The 14,584-nt window shown below is 46.9% G+C and overlaps 1 protein-coding gene across 1 annotated transcript in view; it reads left to right on the top strand.

The window, feature by feature from the left end:
* Ppp1r14c (protein phosphatase 1 regulatory inhibitor subunit 14C) overlaps window positions 1–14,584 on the top strand; it is an 82,403-nt gene that overhangs the window by 47,013 nt on the left and 20,806 nt on the right. Inside the window, exon 2 of the mRNA XM_027939379.2 lies at window positions 13,365–13,448. Coding sequence (XP_027795180.1) covers window positions 13,365–13,448 — 84 coding nt within the window. The remainder of the gene's footprint in view (window positions 1–13,364; window positions 13,449–14,584) is intronic.

The raw sequence follows: 14,584 nt of genomic DNA, 5'->3' as shown, positions 1-14,584 counted from the left end.
GCAATGTCCACCTCAGGGAGCTGCTTGTCCTTTCATTCAAAAAATGGCTACCAAGGGCTGGCTGTGTGCCTGGCACCGTGCAGAGCGCTGCTCTATGGGCTAACAGTACAGAGAGGGGACAGGACAATGTCAAATTGTAACCGTGCAGTAAGTGCAATGAGGGACACAGTGCTATGGAGCAAGCTTCAAGGGGTGGGAGGTTGACCTTGTCACCAGAATGACCAGGGACGTTTTGCCGTAGGACGTGATAGCTGAGGTGGATAATGAGAACAGCATTCCACCCTTGTGCCAAGCATGAGCCCCTCTTTCCCCTGCCTACCACGTGGTATGTGGAGGCCTAGGTGGGGGCTGTGTCATGGGATAGGAAGGAGTGGCACTGAATGGAAAGGAGCCCGGAAACCCAACACCCTAGGCCTTGCACAGGATGGTTAGAATTTTGGTCTTAGGAGCACTGGGAGGCCATCCAAATGTTCTCAGCAGAATGACAGATTTGTGTTCTTGAAGGTGCTACTTTGGTTACAGAGTGAAAATGGGGTTGGAGGAGGAATGGGAGTGGACGCACAGGAGCTAGTCAGGAGGTCCCTGCAGTAGCTTAGGCAGGGAGTGTTTTGTCTTCAGCCTGGGGACAGGGGAGGTGGTAAAAAGCACAGACTTGGGGACACTGAGATTCAGAACTGATGGTGTTGATCAGATGGTGGAAGGGGGTCAGGGCACTATGAAGAGTCACACTTCTGATGTGATGCATGCTCACATGGCAGAAGGCAGAAGGCTCCTTTCCATTCAGTGCCAATCCTTACTATCCCATTACACAACTCCTACTTAGGCCTCCACATACCACTGCCTGTGTAGGGCACACTTGTGACCTTGAAATGGCCATGCCAGTTATTTACAATGAGTGTGCCCCTCCATCTGCTCATTTCACATCCAGGTGTCACCCTCTCACTTTAACAATGGAATTTGACTCAAAGCAGTGGGTTAAAGTGCCAGGGCCCTGTACTCTGATTCTGGTGGTCCTGGCACCAAGCATGAGTCCCTTTTCCCTCCCTGCCATGTGGTGTGAGGGCGGTAAAGAGAGGAACTTTCCATCAGTTCCTCATGCTCATGCAGAACAGCCTAAGGCTTGCCAGCATGAAGTCTGCGTTCCTCCCTCTGTCCCTCCCTAGGCCCGACTGCCACACAGGCACAGAAGAGCAGAGCCTGACCCTGGCAGCTCTTCTCAGATGGAGCCCAGCTCCCTGCTCCATGCTCTCCTGACTTGGCCTTGTCTGCCTCATTCAAAACCCCCTCTGTTCTGAGGTTTGGCCAGGCTCTTGTCTTGCTGGCTGTGACCCTGACTCCTCTCAGCATGGAGTGGGGGTCCCCCTTTTGGCAGAGCAGACTCTGGGTGGCTCAGCGACTCCTTCCTCACTAATGCAGTGCCCCACGGCACCTCCCACAACTTGCTCTGGTTTGGAGGTACAGCTGAACATGGTGAGGAGGGCTAGGTCGGCTTCTTGGCTGAATGTCATTGTCCGAATCGCCTGAGACCTTTTACACGTCCAGATATTATAACAGGCTGCCCAGTGGAATTGGCATCCCCTGTTCCCATGTGCTGTCACCATCCCTGAAGTCATGTTTTTTTCTTTTTCCAATTTACAAACTTGATTTTTTAGATGTTTTAAGTTACAGAAACATCGAGCAGGACGTACAAAGAATTCTCATCTACTTGTTCCCACTCCATGCCCTTCCAGTGTCCCCTTTTCTGAACACCTTGCATTAGGGGCACTTGTTGCATGGAGGAGCCAATCTTGACCCATATTATCAGCTGAGGTGTAAGGTTTCCCTTGGGTCCACCATTGGTCTTATACATTCTCTGAGTGTGTGTGTGACCCTCTGGTTGGGTTTGACAGGTGTATGATGACTAGCGTCTACCTACAAGATCTCCCAGCATACATCCCATGCTCCTCCTGCCCCACCAGCCCCTGGCAACCACTGTGATGGTCTTTTGATGACCTCCACAGCCTTGTCCTTTTCAGAAGGTCTTGTAGTTGTCACCAGACAGAGAAAGCCTTTCCAGATTTGCATTTAAGGTTCCTCTGTGGCTTTTTGCAGCTTGAAAGTTCATTTTGACAATAGTCATTTAAAACTGGAAAGTGCAGGGTGTCTCCTTGCCACCTGGAGCCTCTGGATGGGGTTCAGTTTCCTTTCAGTCTCCTCCAAATGGCTTTTCCCCATAATCTTCTCAGTCTTAACTCCTCTGCGCACCTGCCAATCACTGGATTTAGTGTTTGGTGTTAGGAAACCCAACACTGCAGAAGCGCCGTTGGATGGCTTAGTTCTCTCTGTTCCACAGCCTCGGCCTGTTCTGCATGAGCATGAGGAATTGCTGGAAAGTTCCTTTCTTTAGCTCCCTCATATCACATGAGAGAGAGGAGAAAGAGGGGATCATGCTTGGTGCCAGGACCACCAGGATCAGAGTATATATTGGACCTGGCACCCTTGTGGCCTAGATTTGGTAGAATAAGTAGCCATCTTCTCTAAGGAGTGGGCTGTAACAGGCTTCTTCCCATTGTCTTTGTGTGACAGTGGGGTCATTTGAGGGTTCCTAGCCTAAGAGAATCCTGGCCTGCCCTTATGCAGTATCACTAAGAAGAGGTTATGGATCATCTTCTTTCAGTTCAGGCCCCATCCCTAAATCACTGGGAAGCAGGACAGAGCTTCCAATGCAGGAGATGTGCCTTCCTAGGGACAGGAAAGGCTGTCGCTGCCTCATTCTCTCCTTGGGTGACACCAACCCTTGGTTTTGGAACATGTCTTTATCCCCCCGCCCCCTGTCCTTTGCCATTGACTGTGGCCCAACACCAGTTTAAGCTACTGGTGGCTTGTCTTTGTCCATTTTCGTGAGCTGCCCAGCACCTCCTGAGTGAGGGGGAGGGTGCTGTCTTTTCAGGATGTGTGTCTTGATATCTGTGTCCCTGAGCTGCCTGTGTCCCTTGGGTATTCCCATGCAAGTGCTGCTGTGGAGAGCTGGGGTCCTGAGGGCAGGCACAGTGGGCATGAGGATGGTGGCCTTCTGTCCCCTGTATCCAGAGCCATTGGATGCTCTCATTGTCCTTGCCAAACTATCTTAGTTAAAACTTATTCTCAAAGACCTTATATGGAACAGCTTCCTGATGTTCTTGTCACTTTGGCATTGTTAATGACGACCAGCTGTGCACATTTAGTGTTCCTAGGCAAAGACAAGTGTTATTGTTTCCAGAAAGCTCTGCACCTGGGGATTTTTGCTTACATTTTCTTCTCTCTCTCATTTTTTCCTTTTAATCCTGTGGTTTTGAATAAGTTGGAAATGTCTTAGGTCTTCACTTGCAATTTTCAGACATCAGCAGTGAAAGATTCTCTGGAAGAGACACTTGTGTTGACATTCATTATCTTCCTTTATTTTATTTAAAAAATTTAAATTTTAATTATACATGGACACAATATCTTTATTTTGTTTATTTTAATGTGGCACTGAGGATGGAAACCATTGTCTCACATGTGTGAGACAAATGCTCTGCCACTGAGCCACAACCCAAATCCCCTTTATTTATTTTTTTATAAGAAGAATCAGCTAATCAGAGGTGCCCATTCAACTTGGTACCTGCTAAGGTCATATTGGCATGTGTTACATTTGCACTGTGTGACTGGGCACGATCATGCCAGCTCCTCATCCAGCCCTGAGCATTAGATGAAAGGAGAGCTCACCCCAGTTCACACAGGTTGGAGATGGCAGACACCTGGGCCTGGCTCTCTCCATACCCCATGCTTGGGGCACGCCCTACCTGGCCCTGACTGGAGGGGCCTCACTTCTGCTGGAAGCAGGGCAGCCTGTGCAGAGGAGGGAAGACTGAGGTTTGGTCAGTTGGCACTCATGCTGTGCTTTGTTCAGGTGGACTCTCTGGGGTCCTTCTACCCCACAATGAAGTGGCCTCATGAGCCATTTGAAACCACAGGTGACATGCGGGTGTGTCACAAGACATTGGTTAATAATACTGGAAGTGCTAAATAAAGCCTGTGAACCCTCAGAAACTTAGAACATGTTCCAGTGTGTTTGAACAATAAGCCTGCTCTTGCTCACTGTGTCCTACTGTGTCTCGGGCAGGAGGGAAGGGAGGCGTTCTGCACCAGGTGCTGGATGGCATGTGCCCATGCTGCTTCTCCTTTCTGCTGCAGTGGTCACTTGTGTATGCCTCGAATGCTCTGGTAGTGACCCCGAGCTGTGGGGTGCAGGGGATGAAGGTGGGCCAAGACCTGTCTCCTGAGTAGCAAGAACTGCAATTCCTGGAATATTATTGAAAACATCCTTTGCTTTACTACAGAGTCAAGTTCAGTTGGGCTGTTTTGATATTTTCAAAGGAGGAGTTGGGGGATTTCGCTCTTTGGCTCAGAGCAAATTTCAGCCATTGTGGGTTATTTAATTTTAAAACAAGCATGTATAAGGGAAATACTGGTCATGTGGCTTCAAACTGAGTCAGTGTACACTTGTTCACCCAGGTTAGTTCTGTTAGGCCTTCCTGCCCTGGGCCCTAGGTGGCTGGGCTGCCTGTGCAGATGTGTGCCTGCCAGGCGCTGGCCTCTGTGCCCACATCAGGCTCCTCCACACCCCTCCTGTTTAGCTGCTGGCTCTCTAAGCCTCAGTCTTGATTTCATTAAGCACCCTCTGTTCCTCATGAGCCACAGTCCAGGTGAGTGCCTTAGTTTCTTTGTTTTGCTGGAGTGCTTTTTCCCAAAATTGGAGATAAAATATGAAGACAGAAGACCCAGTGTGCCAAAATGTCTATGGTTTTTCTTCTTACTTTTGTAAATTGTTGCATTTAGTTCTACATAATAGTGGGATTCGTTATGATTTATGCACACATACACAACACAAAATTTGGCCATTTTCATTCTTTTGATTGACAGTTTAGGAGGAAGTAGATATCAGGGCTGGAAACCATTTCTCTTTAGGATTCTGGAATCATTGCTTGCTATGGATTGGATATGGCTTATCCCTCAAGGTTTATGAGCTGGCAGCTGGGTCCCCAGCATGTCACTGTTGAGGTGGTAGAACCTTTAAGGGGTGGAATATAATTAAGTCACTGGGGTTCCACCCTCATGAACAGATTAATATCAGGCTTGCAAAGTGGGTTGGGTCTCACAGGAGTGGATCAGTTCCTGAGAGAACAACTTGCTACAAAAGAGGGAGCCTGGTCCCTCCCTGGCCTCTTGCTTTCTATCTTGCAATGAGACCTCTCACACATATCTCACCATGGGATGCCATCACAATGAGGCCTCAATAGGATCCTTACCAGGGCCTGCTGGTGCCATGCTCTTATACCTTCAGAACTGTGAGCTAAATACACCTCTTTTCTTTACAAACCATTCAGCCTCATACAATTTGTCATAGCAACAGAAAACAGACTAAGACATTGTTCCTGGCTTTGAGCACTTAATGTTGCTGTTGGGAAGCCTTGGGGCTCAATTCTGTCCTGAATTCTATCCTTCTGTGTGTGACCTGCTTTTCTCCTGAGAGCTTCCATGATCTTGCCTCCACCCCTGATATTCTGATATTCTGCCATGATGTGCCATAAGTAGGTTCGGCCTCTTTTTAAGTGGAGATAATTTATTGCAGATGCCAGGGCTGATTTCTATGTTTAATATTATAATATTATTTGAATATGTATCACTTAAAGCCAGGTATAAACCTTATGTTTATGGTTCTTCCAACTATAAAATCACATCAGGACTGCAAATTAAATGCAAAATACAATCCATGAGACTGAAATGCACACCATTAATTTACTGTGATATCTGACTTTATTCCTTTTGTAACAGGGATTAAGTACAGATTGCTTGCAGCTCAGTGTCTTTTGAAGGACAACTTCTGGCTTCGATGGTGTGAATGAGTCACTTATATATATTAAATTTATATATTAAATCTGCCCTGTGGCCTTTTTCTCATTAGCTCATGACAACTGACATAATTCTGTTTCATGTGAATGTGTAGACACAGAGTGGGCCCAGCCAGAGTTGGTCGTAGGATGCCCACACAGAGCATTCTGAGAATATGTTTGTGTACAGGAATTTTTTGGAATTATCATTAAAATGAAACACCAAGTGTCAATATTATCATAGTGAGCTCATATAAGGGTTCAGTTCTTATTTCAGGCTTCCTCTGCCTGCTTTCTCCTGGAAGGCTTAGAGAAAGGTGAGCCAGCAGAGGCTTTGGCTATTCTTGGAGAATGTTTGGACAGGCCATAGGAGCTAGTGCATGCCACTCCCCATCGCCGCCTCCTCCTGCTGCCCGTTTGCCAGCTGCCACCTTGCACAGCGGTGGAATCCCACGGTGCTCTACCATCCCTAGTTTGAGACCACTGTTGAGAACTGCTGTTAAGCTGTGTTGATGGGGCTTGAAAGACATGATCCATTTTCAAGCTGAGTTTCAGCCTGAGTAGTCCTGCCCACCGCTCACCGCGAGACCAGGGTGAGTGTTTCATTTTATAAAAGCTCACATGACACCTGCCAGGGCTCAGTGTCGATCTTCTGGTTAGTTGGAAGTGTGTGTGTGTGTGTGAGCCTGTGCATGGTGTGGCGGGAGTCACGTATGGTCGTGTGTGTGCAGATGTGCGTCTCCACTGCAGGCCAGCTGTGTTGGGGACTCTGCCTCAGTTCCGGGGCCTGATCTGCTCTGCCTGCCCAGGCTGTGCACCTGGCACTCTACGCTGCAGTGTATCCCTGTGCAGGGCAGCGTGGTCACCCTGCTTCTGCCTAGGAGTTGGGGTGGGGCTGGAAGTGGCTGACTTCTGAACTGTTGGTTGGCTTATGAATGTCCACCAGGTCCCGTGTCCTTGTCATTGCCATTTTCTCCAACACCTCTCAGGCTCAGAACCTGCATCTTCTCTTTACTTTTTCCTTCTCTTCATCCAACATCCAGGTTATCCCCACTTTGCACCTGTTTTTCCCTCCCTGTTTATTGCTGTTTTAAAATCTTCTGCTCATTCTTTTCATGGCTCGTGCTTGGCCTGGTGGCTGCATCTCGGCCCCCTCTGCCTCTCACCTTGGGCCTGCGTCAAGGCCAGCTCTTTGCTCTGTTCTTTCCTTCCGGAGCTCAGTGACTACAATCCCTACAGGATGGGGGAAACTGGCAGCCTGTAAGCTGATGCATTTTGTTTGTCCTACACAATCTTTTAAGGAATTGTTAGCCAGTTTTTAAAAATGGAGATTTTTTTTTTATACTGAAAATATCTATTTTGGGCCTTCCCTGAGAGCTTGGAAAATCTGGCAGTACTGAGCACACATCCCCAAAAGGCAACAGAAGGTAGGAGTGAAGTGTTCCCCACTGCCTTTCCTTGGGCCATATTCCTCTAGCGTGCCACACTCTCCACCACTCCTTATATCACCCCCATGTGGTCCATTTGTGTCATCTGTCTGGACTCCATACATTAATATTAGCTTGTGGATCTTTCTACACTCAATACTCAGAATAAACCTTGTATTTTGGCTGCCTGTGCACCATTTGCCTCTTGTGTATATGCTCCCTCCCCCTCTAAGTCTGTCATTCCACAAGCTGACCCACCTCCCCGCTTCCCCCATGAAACCTCCCTGCCTGCCCCAGGTGGAAGTCTTCTCTCTCCCTGAATCACTAAAGCTCAGTGGCTTTTGGTGCCATTGTTTGTTATTTTGTTTATTGGAGTTTGTGCTTCTACTGCCTGTACCCCAGGCCCAGGGCCTCACAGTGTCTCACACCCAATGCCTGGGGCAGAGCGGGTTCTCAAGGGAGGCAAGGACCAGATAGATGATGGAGATGATCACAGGCCTCGTGTTGCAGTGAGACTGGAGTTGAGATGAAACTTAGCTCTCCACTTCTGCTGGCAAATGGGGTCTGCACAAGTTACAGGCTTTTGCCGCAGGGAAAACCCATTCTAGTGTTAGCAGCTAATCACAGCCTGCCAGCCTCAGCTCTGAGGGTCTTCACAGCTCTCAATGGCAGGCTGTGTCCTCCAGGGTCACAGCAGACCCCAGCAGCTCACCCCAACAGCTTAGACTGCCCATTTCTTCTTTCAGGTTCTTATCTCCTGAATTTGAAGGATGAAATTCACAGACAAGGAAGAGTGAGTGTAAAAGAGTAGAATTTATTCAAGTGAGAAGAAGAGAGAGAGAGAGAGAGTTCTCACATAAGGGACCTTATAAGGCTTGCCAGTTGAATGTGTAAGTTTAGGGGTTTATATTGCTCTTGGGTCAATGCTATTGTTCATATTTTGCTAATCAAAATATGGTTCTGGAAAAGTACCAGCATGCTGTGGGTTCAAATTTAGGCTCATCAGGACTCAGAAAGTGCCAGTGGTTTTGGTTAGCCCAGTCTGAACTTCCCTTCAGTCTCTGTCAGGATCTGCCCTCACTTCCGTCTCCTCACTGCTCACCAGTCAGGGTGGGGCCCCCCTGGTTCACCTCAGCTCTGGCTTACCAGGCTTCGGGCCCACGCCAGCCGCTGGTGCCCACAGCCCACACTCCAGCTTGCGCAGGCGGCCACTCTGCCGCTGCTTCTCAGTGGGGATTCATCAGTATCACCAGGAGGGCCCCTGACTGATGAGGAACTGTGTTAGCCGGTAACCTCCCCCAGTGACTCTGAAGACCACTGTTTCACTTCTTGTCACCACAGCCACTGTTTGGGGAGACATCTTTAATGTGAGGCAAATATCCAAATGCAACCAAACCCTGGTCCACTGTGGTGGGTGGCTGTGGGTGTCTTCACTCCCTTGTAAGGGTTTGGCCTGTCACTAAGGAATTTCCGTCCTACTGCTCTAGCATTAATTAATATTTGGAACATAGGGCTGAGGAGACTCTCCCTGGATGCAGAATCTCCAGCAGTAGCGGGAACACCCTGCTCTGTGCTCCTGGCAAGCACGTTGAGCTCTTTCTCCTCCCAGGCCTGAAGAATCTGATTGAGAAAGGAGAGACTCACAGATGGGTGGAAAGTGTTGATGCCTAATGAGGGCCATGATTACTCCATGAGCACTCTGCTTGCTTCAGCTTGCCCAGGGTTTCCCAGCCACATGCCCTTGGGTGGTAGGAGTGACCTTGAGATACCAGGTTCCTTGCCTTCTGTCAGGCCCTTTAGAGAGGGGAAAGGGGCTTTGCTTCCTAATTCTAGGCCAGAGAGCTAGTGGACTGTAGGTCAGCGCTGTCCAGTGGAACCTTCTATGATGACAAAAAGTGTTCTAAGTCTGTGCTTTTTAGTGCAGTAGCTGTTTGGTGCATGTGGCTGGTGTGAGTGAGAATGGAAGTCATCATTGTTATGAATTTAAGTTTAAGTACCACATGTGGTTGCCATAGGGACAGCCCAGATCTCGAGGGTTGGGGAGATAGGTCAAACACAGTACCTTTAACAGAGAGCCCTGTGCAGTCCTAATGAAGGGACATCTGGCTGACTCACAGTGAAAGCCGTTTGACCAAGTGTCATCAAAAGTGTGTCAGTAAAGTTTGCAGGAACCGTGTGGCTGTGCTGTTCTGAGGAGAGCATTGGGAACGTACTATTCTTTCACTCCCTTTAAGAATGGTAGACACCAAGCTCCTCTTGGCTGCAGTTCCTTCAACAGGTTTTATATCCAGCTTCCTTTGCTTGATTTCATTAAGCCATGACATAATGTATGCTTTGTGTCTACAGAATATAAATACTGAACCAAGGGACTGGTTGAGGGGAAGAGCAGGAGAAGGTAGGAGGAGACTCTGTAGACTGTCACACAGATTGGGACTTGCCGATTCATCTATTTTGTTTGGCTTTTCTTGAATGCAGTTGGCTGAGACCGGCTGGGCTGTTCTGGCCTTGTATGGTGGTTACTAAAGCTACCTGGTATTATGGACGTAACTGAATTCATCTTGAGCTGCACTTTCCAAAACACAAATGCAGCATTTGCTCAGCTCTTCTTCAGGGTCTGATTCATGATGGCCTTTGCCCTCCACTGGACTGGGCCGTTCTGAGGGTGATTCATCTGTGTTGGGGCCTGCCACCAGCAATCTGTGTTCCTGTTTCTGGGCTGTCAGTTCTTCTGTAATCTAGTGAGTTTCTTTGTTGGTGTTTGTGTCCCCAGTGGTCCTTTCCCTGGAAATTCTGGCCAACCTTTGAAAGCTCTGCTGCTTTACCAAGGTACACTTTCAAGTTGTATGGACTGCTCTCTATTTGAGGTCCTCCTAAAAGTTCCTCTTCTTCTCCTACCAGTGTTCCTTTCAACATGATTCCAAATATACACAAAATTAGATGGCTGGACACAAGAACATCTGGACAAGAGAACAACAACATGGTGGAGGGTCAGTGGTGGTGGCCAGGGAGGCTTGCACCTGTAGAGCAAAGCAATACCCAAAGTCCTGGGTGGGGTTTCCAGTGTTCTGGCAACAAAGTGTAGCTTTGAGATCCTTCCGGCATCCTCTTCCCTAATGGAGGCACGCTAGTACCCACTTTCCTGACCCACCCCTGAGGAGCGGTTAAAAAATGACGTCTCATTGGAAACACCTGCTTTGTATTAGTCTGAGAGGTTGACTGGCTGGATGTGAGTGTGAGATGGCTGGATCCAGGGAAGGACGGCAAAGTCACAGCAGTCCAGCCGCATCCATTCAGAGGCCAGGGATGCCTGTGTACATTGGCTCATACAGATGAAGTTCCCAGGACAAGGAAGGTACCCTCAGCTATTCTCAAAGTCATATTCATACCCCTCACCTTGATATCCTGGGAAACCAGGTGATTGTGTTTTAAGTTTATTTTATAATACCTTAGAAATAATCACCAGTGCTCTGGTTGTCTTATCTGTGTGTCAGGTAATATTTTGATGGCTTGATATCAAATAACTAATTTAATCCATGCATCAAAGTTAGTTGGCATTTAATATATCATTTATATGTCATTAATTATCATTTATATACAGAATAACTTGCCCTGGAGTCACAACTGGCTTTGACTCAGCTGCCAGATTCCCAGAATCCATGTCCTAGCAAGAGAAAGGTCACCTTGCAGTCTGACTCTTGTCAAAACATTGAAATTTCCTACTGCTAGATCACCAGTTTCCACTAATAGGTAAATTATCATTAAGTGCAGATATGAAAATACAAAATCTTTCTTCCACCAGGTAAAGCCTTGCAGATGAGACCTGAAATGTTCACATCCATAATAAATACTGTGTCCAAGTGGGTTAATTCTTAATATCCGAACAAAGTCTCTCAAAAGAAATTCTCCATGGGACCAGGGATAAGTCACTAGTGGCTCAAATGAAGGATTGTTTCTGGAATTTTCCTGCCCATTAAGGGTCTGCCCTTGGAATCTAGTGTTACTAGAGGTAGGGGGTCATATTCCTGTTTCTCCAATGTGCTTGGGTCCTTGTTTTGTATTGGAACCAAACACACAACAGGTCGAGTACTAAGTTCATTTTCTTAGAAAAGAAGAGTTCAGAAAGTCAGCCTTGCCCCAGAAGTCAAGATGAGATAGCTTACACAGAGTAGCTAAGCCAGGTGGGGGGCCTTCCAGGTGTCCTAGTGTGCAGCTTTCTCTCCAGCTCCTGAGGATAGTGCTCCACCATCCCAGTGGCTGGGAGGAGTTGGGCTGCAGGTGACTGCACATAGAAAATGAAATGCAAAATTACAGGTGTCTCTTACATGCTACTTTATTTTGACATTTTAAGATCTGGGAGGTATAGAAGTGGTTTAGGTAACAGAAGAGATGAGAAGGAGCCCAGGTCTATTTGTGTTAGAAGTTCAGATTCTAATAGAGGTATTTTGGATTAGCAGAGTGGAGTGAAAGGACGGAAGGTGGTAAGGGGGTAGGAACGTGTTTTAGTTAGCTTTTTCACCACTGTGACTAAATGTCCCGACCAGCATAACTGTAGAGGAGGAAAAGTTTGAGGGCTAAAGGTTTCAGAGAAGGCTGGATCGATTCCTTGGGGCTTGAAGAGAGGCTGAACAACATGGTGGAAGAGTGTGGCAAATGGAAGCAGCTCATATGGAGATTAGCGGGGAGAGAGGGGCGGGGGACTGAGACTGACTGACTCTATTCTCCGAATACATAGCCACACCCCCAATGAGCCACTTCCTCCACCCACACCCCACCTGCCTCCAGGTTACCACTCAGTTAATCTCATTAGGGATCAATTCAGTGATTAGGTTAAGGCCATGATCCAATCATTCTCCTCCAAACTTTCTTGAATTGTTCCACATGTAAACTTTTGAGGGGACACCTCACATCCAAACCATTAACAGAAAGATAGTAGAATGAATCAAACATTATTACCCGATGTGCATGTCTGACTACACAACCAGTGTGATCGTACATCGTGCACAACAGAGAATGAGAAGTTATACTCCATTTATGTATGATGTGTCAAAATGAATTTTACATCATGTACAACTAATTAGAACAAATTAAAAAGAGAAAAAATAAATTTAGATTCCAAGTTAGCCAAGCCTTTCACCTTTCTAAAGCCCTCTTTTCTGGACTGGATATCTTTGGTTGCTCAACCCATACTGGCTAAAGCCACATGCAGGGTTTGTTCACCTACTCAGACATAGTTTGACCTGATGTCTTGGTAATTTTATCCAGAACCTGCTTTTTTTGTGTTGTTTCTCCCTTCTTTTTCCAGCATGGATTCCGCCTCATCCTGAACCAGCCTCTCTTCGTGGTTTCCAGGGCTATGTGCTTCCTCAACCCATGCTCAGTTCACAGGGGGAGTGTGTGTGTGTGTGTGTGTGTGTGTGTGTGTGTGTGTTGGCGGGGGGGTGTGCTCTTGGAGGAAGAGTATCTTTCCCAGAGTCTCCCTGGGTCTCAGTTGGATCACACATCCTCTTCAAATCAGAAATGGCTGGGGCATTGCTAATAAACCCAGAACCTGTGGTGGTATCACGGGGTCTCGGGGTATTCCCAGACCCCGAGCTCTGAAGGGACATGTGGGTCAGTTCATAAAGACTGAGTAGGCAGAGAGGGGTAGATGCTGGGTGGGAAACTGCGACTCTTCCCACCCAGTCTGTGGGCTGCCTGCCCAGCCATTGAGCACACAGGTATGATCTGTTAGCAAGTAGAAAATTGTCATTTCTGAATAGCACTTTTTTGTTTTGTGACTCTTAAAGCTCTTGACTCCCTCCCTCCCTCCGTTCCTCTGTGGTTTTCTTCCTTCCCTCCTTTCCCCCTTTCTCTTTCCCCTCCTTCCCCATCCCCTCTTCCCCTTTCTTATCCTCTCCCATTCCCCTCCTCTTCCCTGAAGTATCTCCTTCCCTTTCTTACCCCTCATCCCCTTTCCATAGATAACATAGTCATTTATTTAACTCAACTAAATTGATTTGGCACAATATACATTTTCCCATAAATAAAATGCCTTCATTTTTGCCCACAGGAAGAAGAAATGCCAGACGTGGAAATCGATATCGACGACCTTCTTGATGCAGACAGTGAGGAAGAGAGAGCATTAAAACTACAGGTAAGCTGCTCTCAAGATATTCAAGATATTTCTAGCCTCAGATGTTTGAATCCATTTGGTCTCCAAGGCTTTGCCAGAGCTGAATCTGCCCCGTGGGGGCATTGGTACCAGGGCTTGGGTGGGGGCATTTTGCAGAGAGGGAAGCACAGGGTCTTCACTGCTGGGTCTTCACCCTCATAAGCTGCATCTCTGATGATAAATCAGCTCTTGACTGTAGTCTGCTCTCTAACACCTTTTGGGTGTGACCTTCTCCAGTTTCATTTTATTGGAAGAGGGCTGGTTTCACCTCCAAAGATCATTTTTCAGGGAGGATAGTGGTGCCCACAAGCATATAAGAGGGAGATGAACTGAGTGGGACTGGGACTGTCCAAGCCCAGAGGTGGATTGTATCATGCTTGACATTAATTTCTGGATTAGTTTGCTTATGGCATAATTCTATTTAGTAAGATACCTTTTAACAGATCTCACCTGACAGCATTCTAGCAAATTGATCGGGGTGCCAACATCTGTTTTCCTAGTGGAAAGCAATAAAATAGGTGCAGTCTTTCCCACGGGAGGCCAAATCTATCATTTAAAAATTGCATTTGGAAGTTTCGAAAACTAATTAACCTTTAACCTGCCATTGTTCTTAATGTCCACGGATAATTACTGTTAATGGTTATTACCAATGATGAATGGTCATAAAGCAATTCAAAGGGCACATTTTAATGCATTGATATGTTTAATGTATTAGTAATTACTAGTGTCCCTCAAATGGTGGACAGCCTCAGTTATAATGATTATTTCTTGTGGGTAGATTTAGTTGGAAGACAATAGCATCCTAGTTATAAAAGTTAAAAAAAAAAAAGATAAGGCAGATACCAGTTATGTAGGAAGTAGAGTGACATTAAAAGGTTGTTTTAAAACCAAGAACTTGAAAGGGGCTTTCTTAGCTGTCATTCCCCCACCTTGATTCCCAGCTGAGACATGGAACCTGAGGAGATTGGGTCCTAAGCTGACCTGTGGCTGAATTATGACCAAGCTCCCTCTCCAGGTCCACTGTGATCACCACCCTCTTGCACAGGTGATCTCAACTTCAAGTTTATACAATTTAATATTAACAAAGTATACAGCCCAAAGGAAAGGTGGACATGCAC

This window comes from Marmota flaviventris, chromosome 6 (genome assembly GCF_047511675.1).
Source record: "Marmota flaviventris isolate mMarFla1 chromosome 6, mMarFla1.hap1, whole genome shotgun sequence".
Taxonomy (NCBI): domain Eukaryota; kingdom Metazoa; phylum Chordata; class Mammalia; order Rodentia; family Sciuridae; genus Marmota; species Marmota flaviventris.
This window is presented reverse-complemented; position numbering and strand designations above follow the sequence as displayed.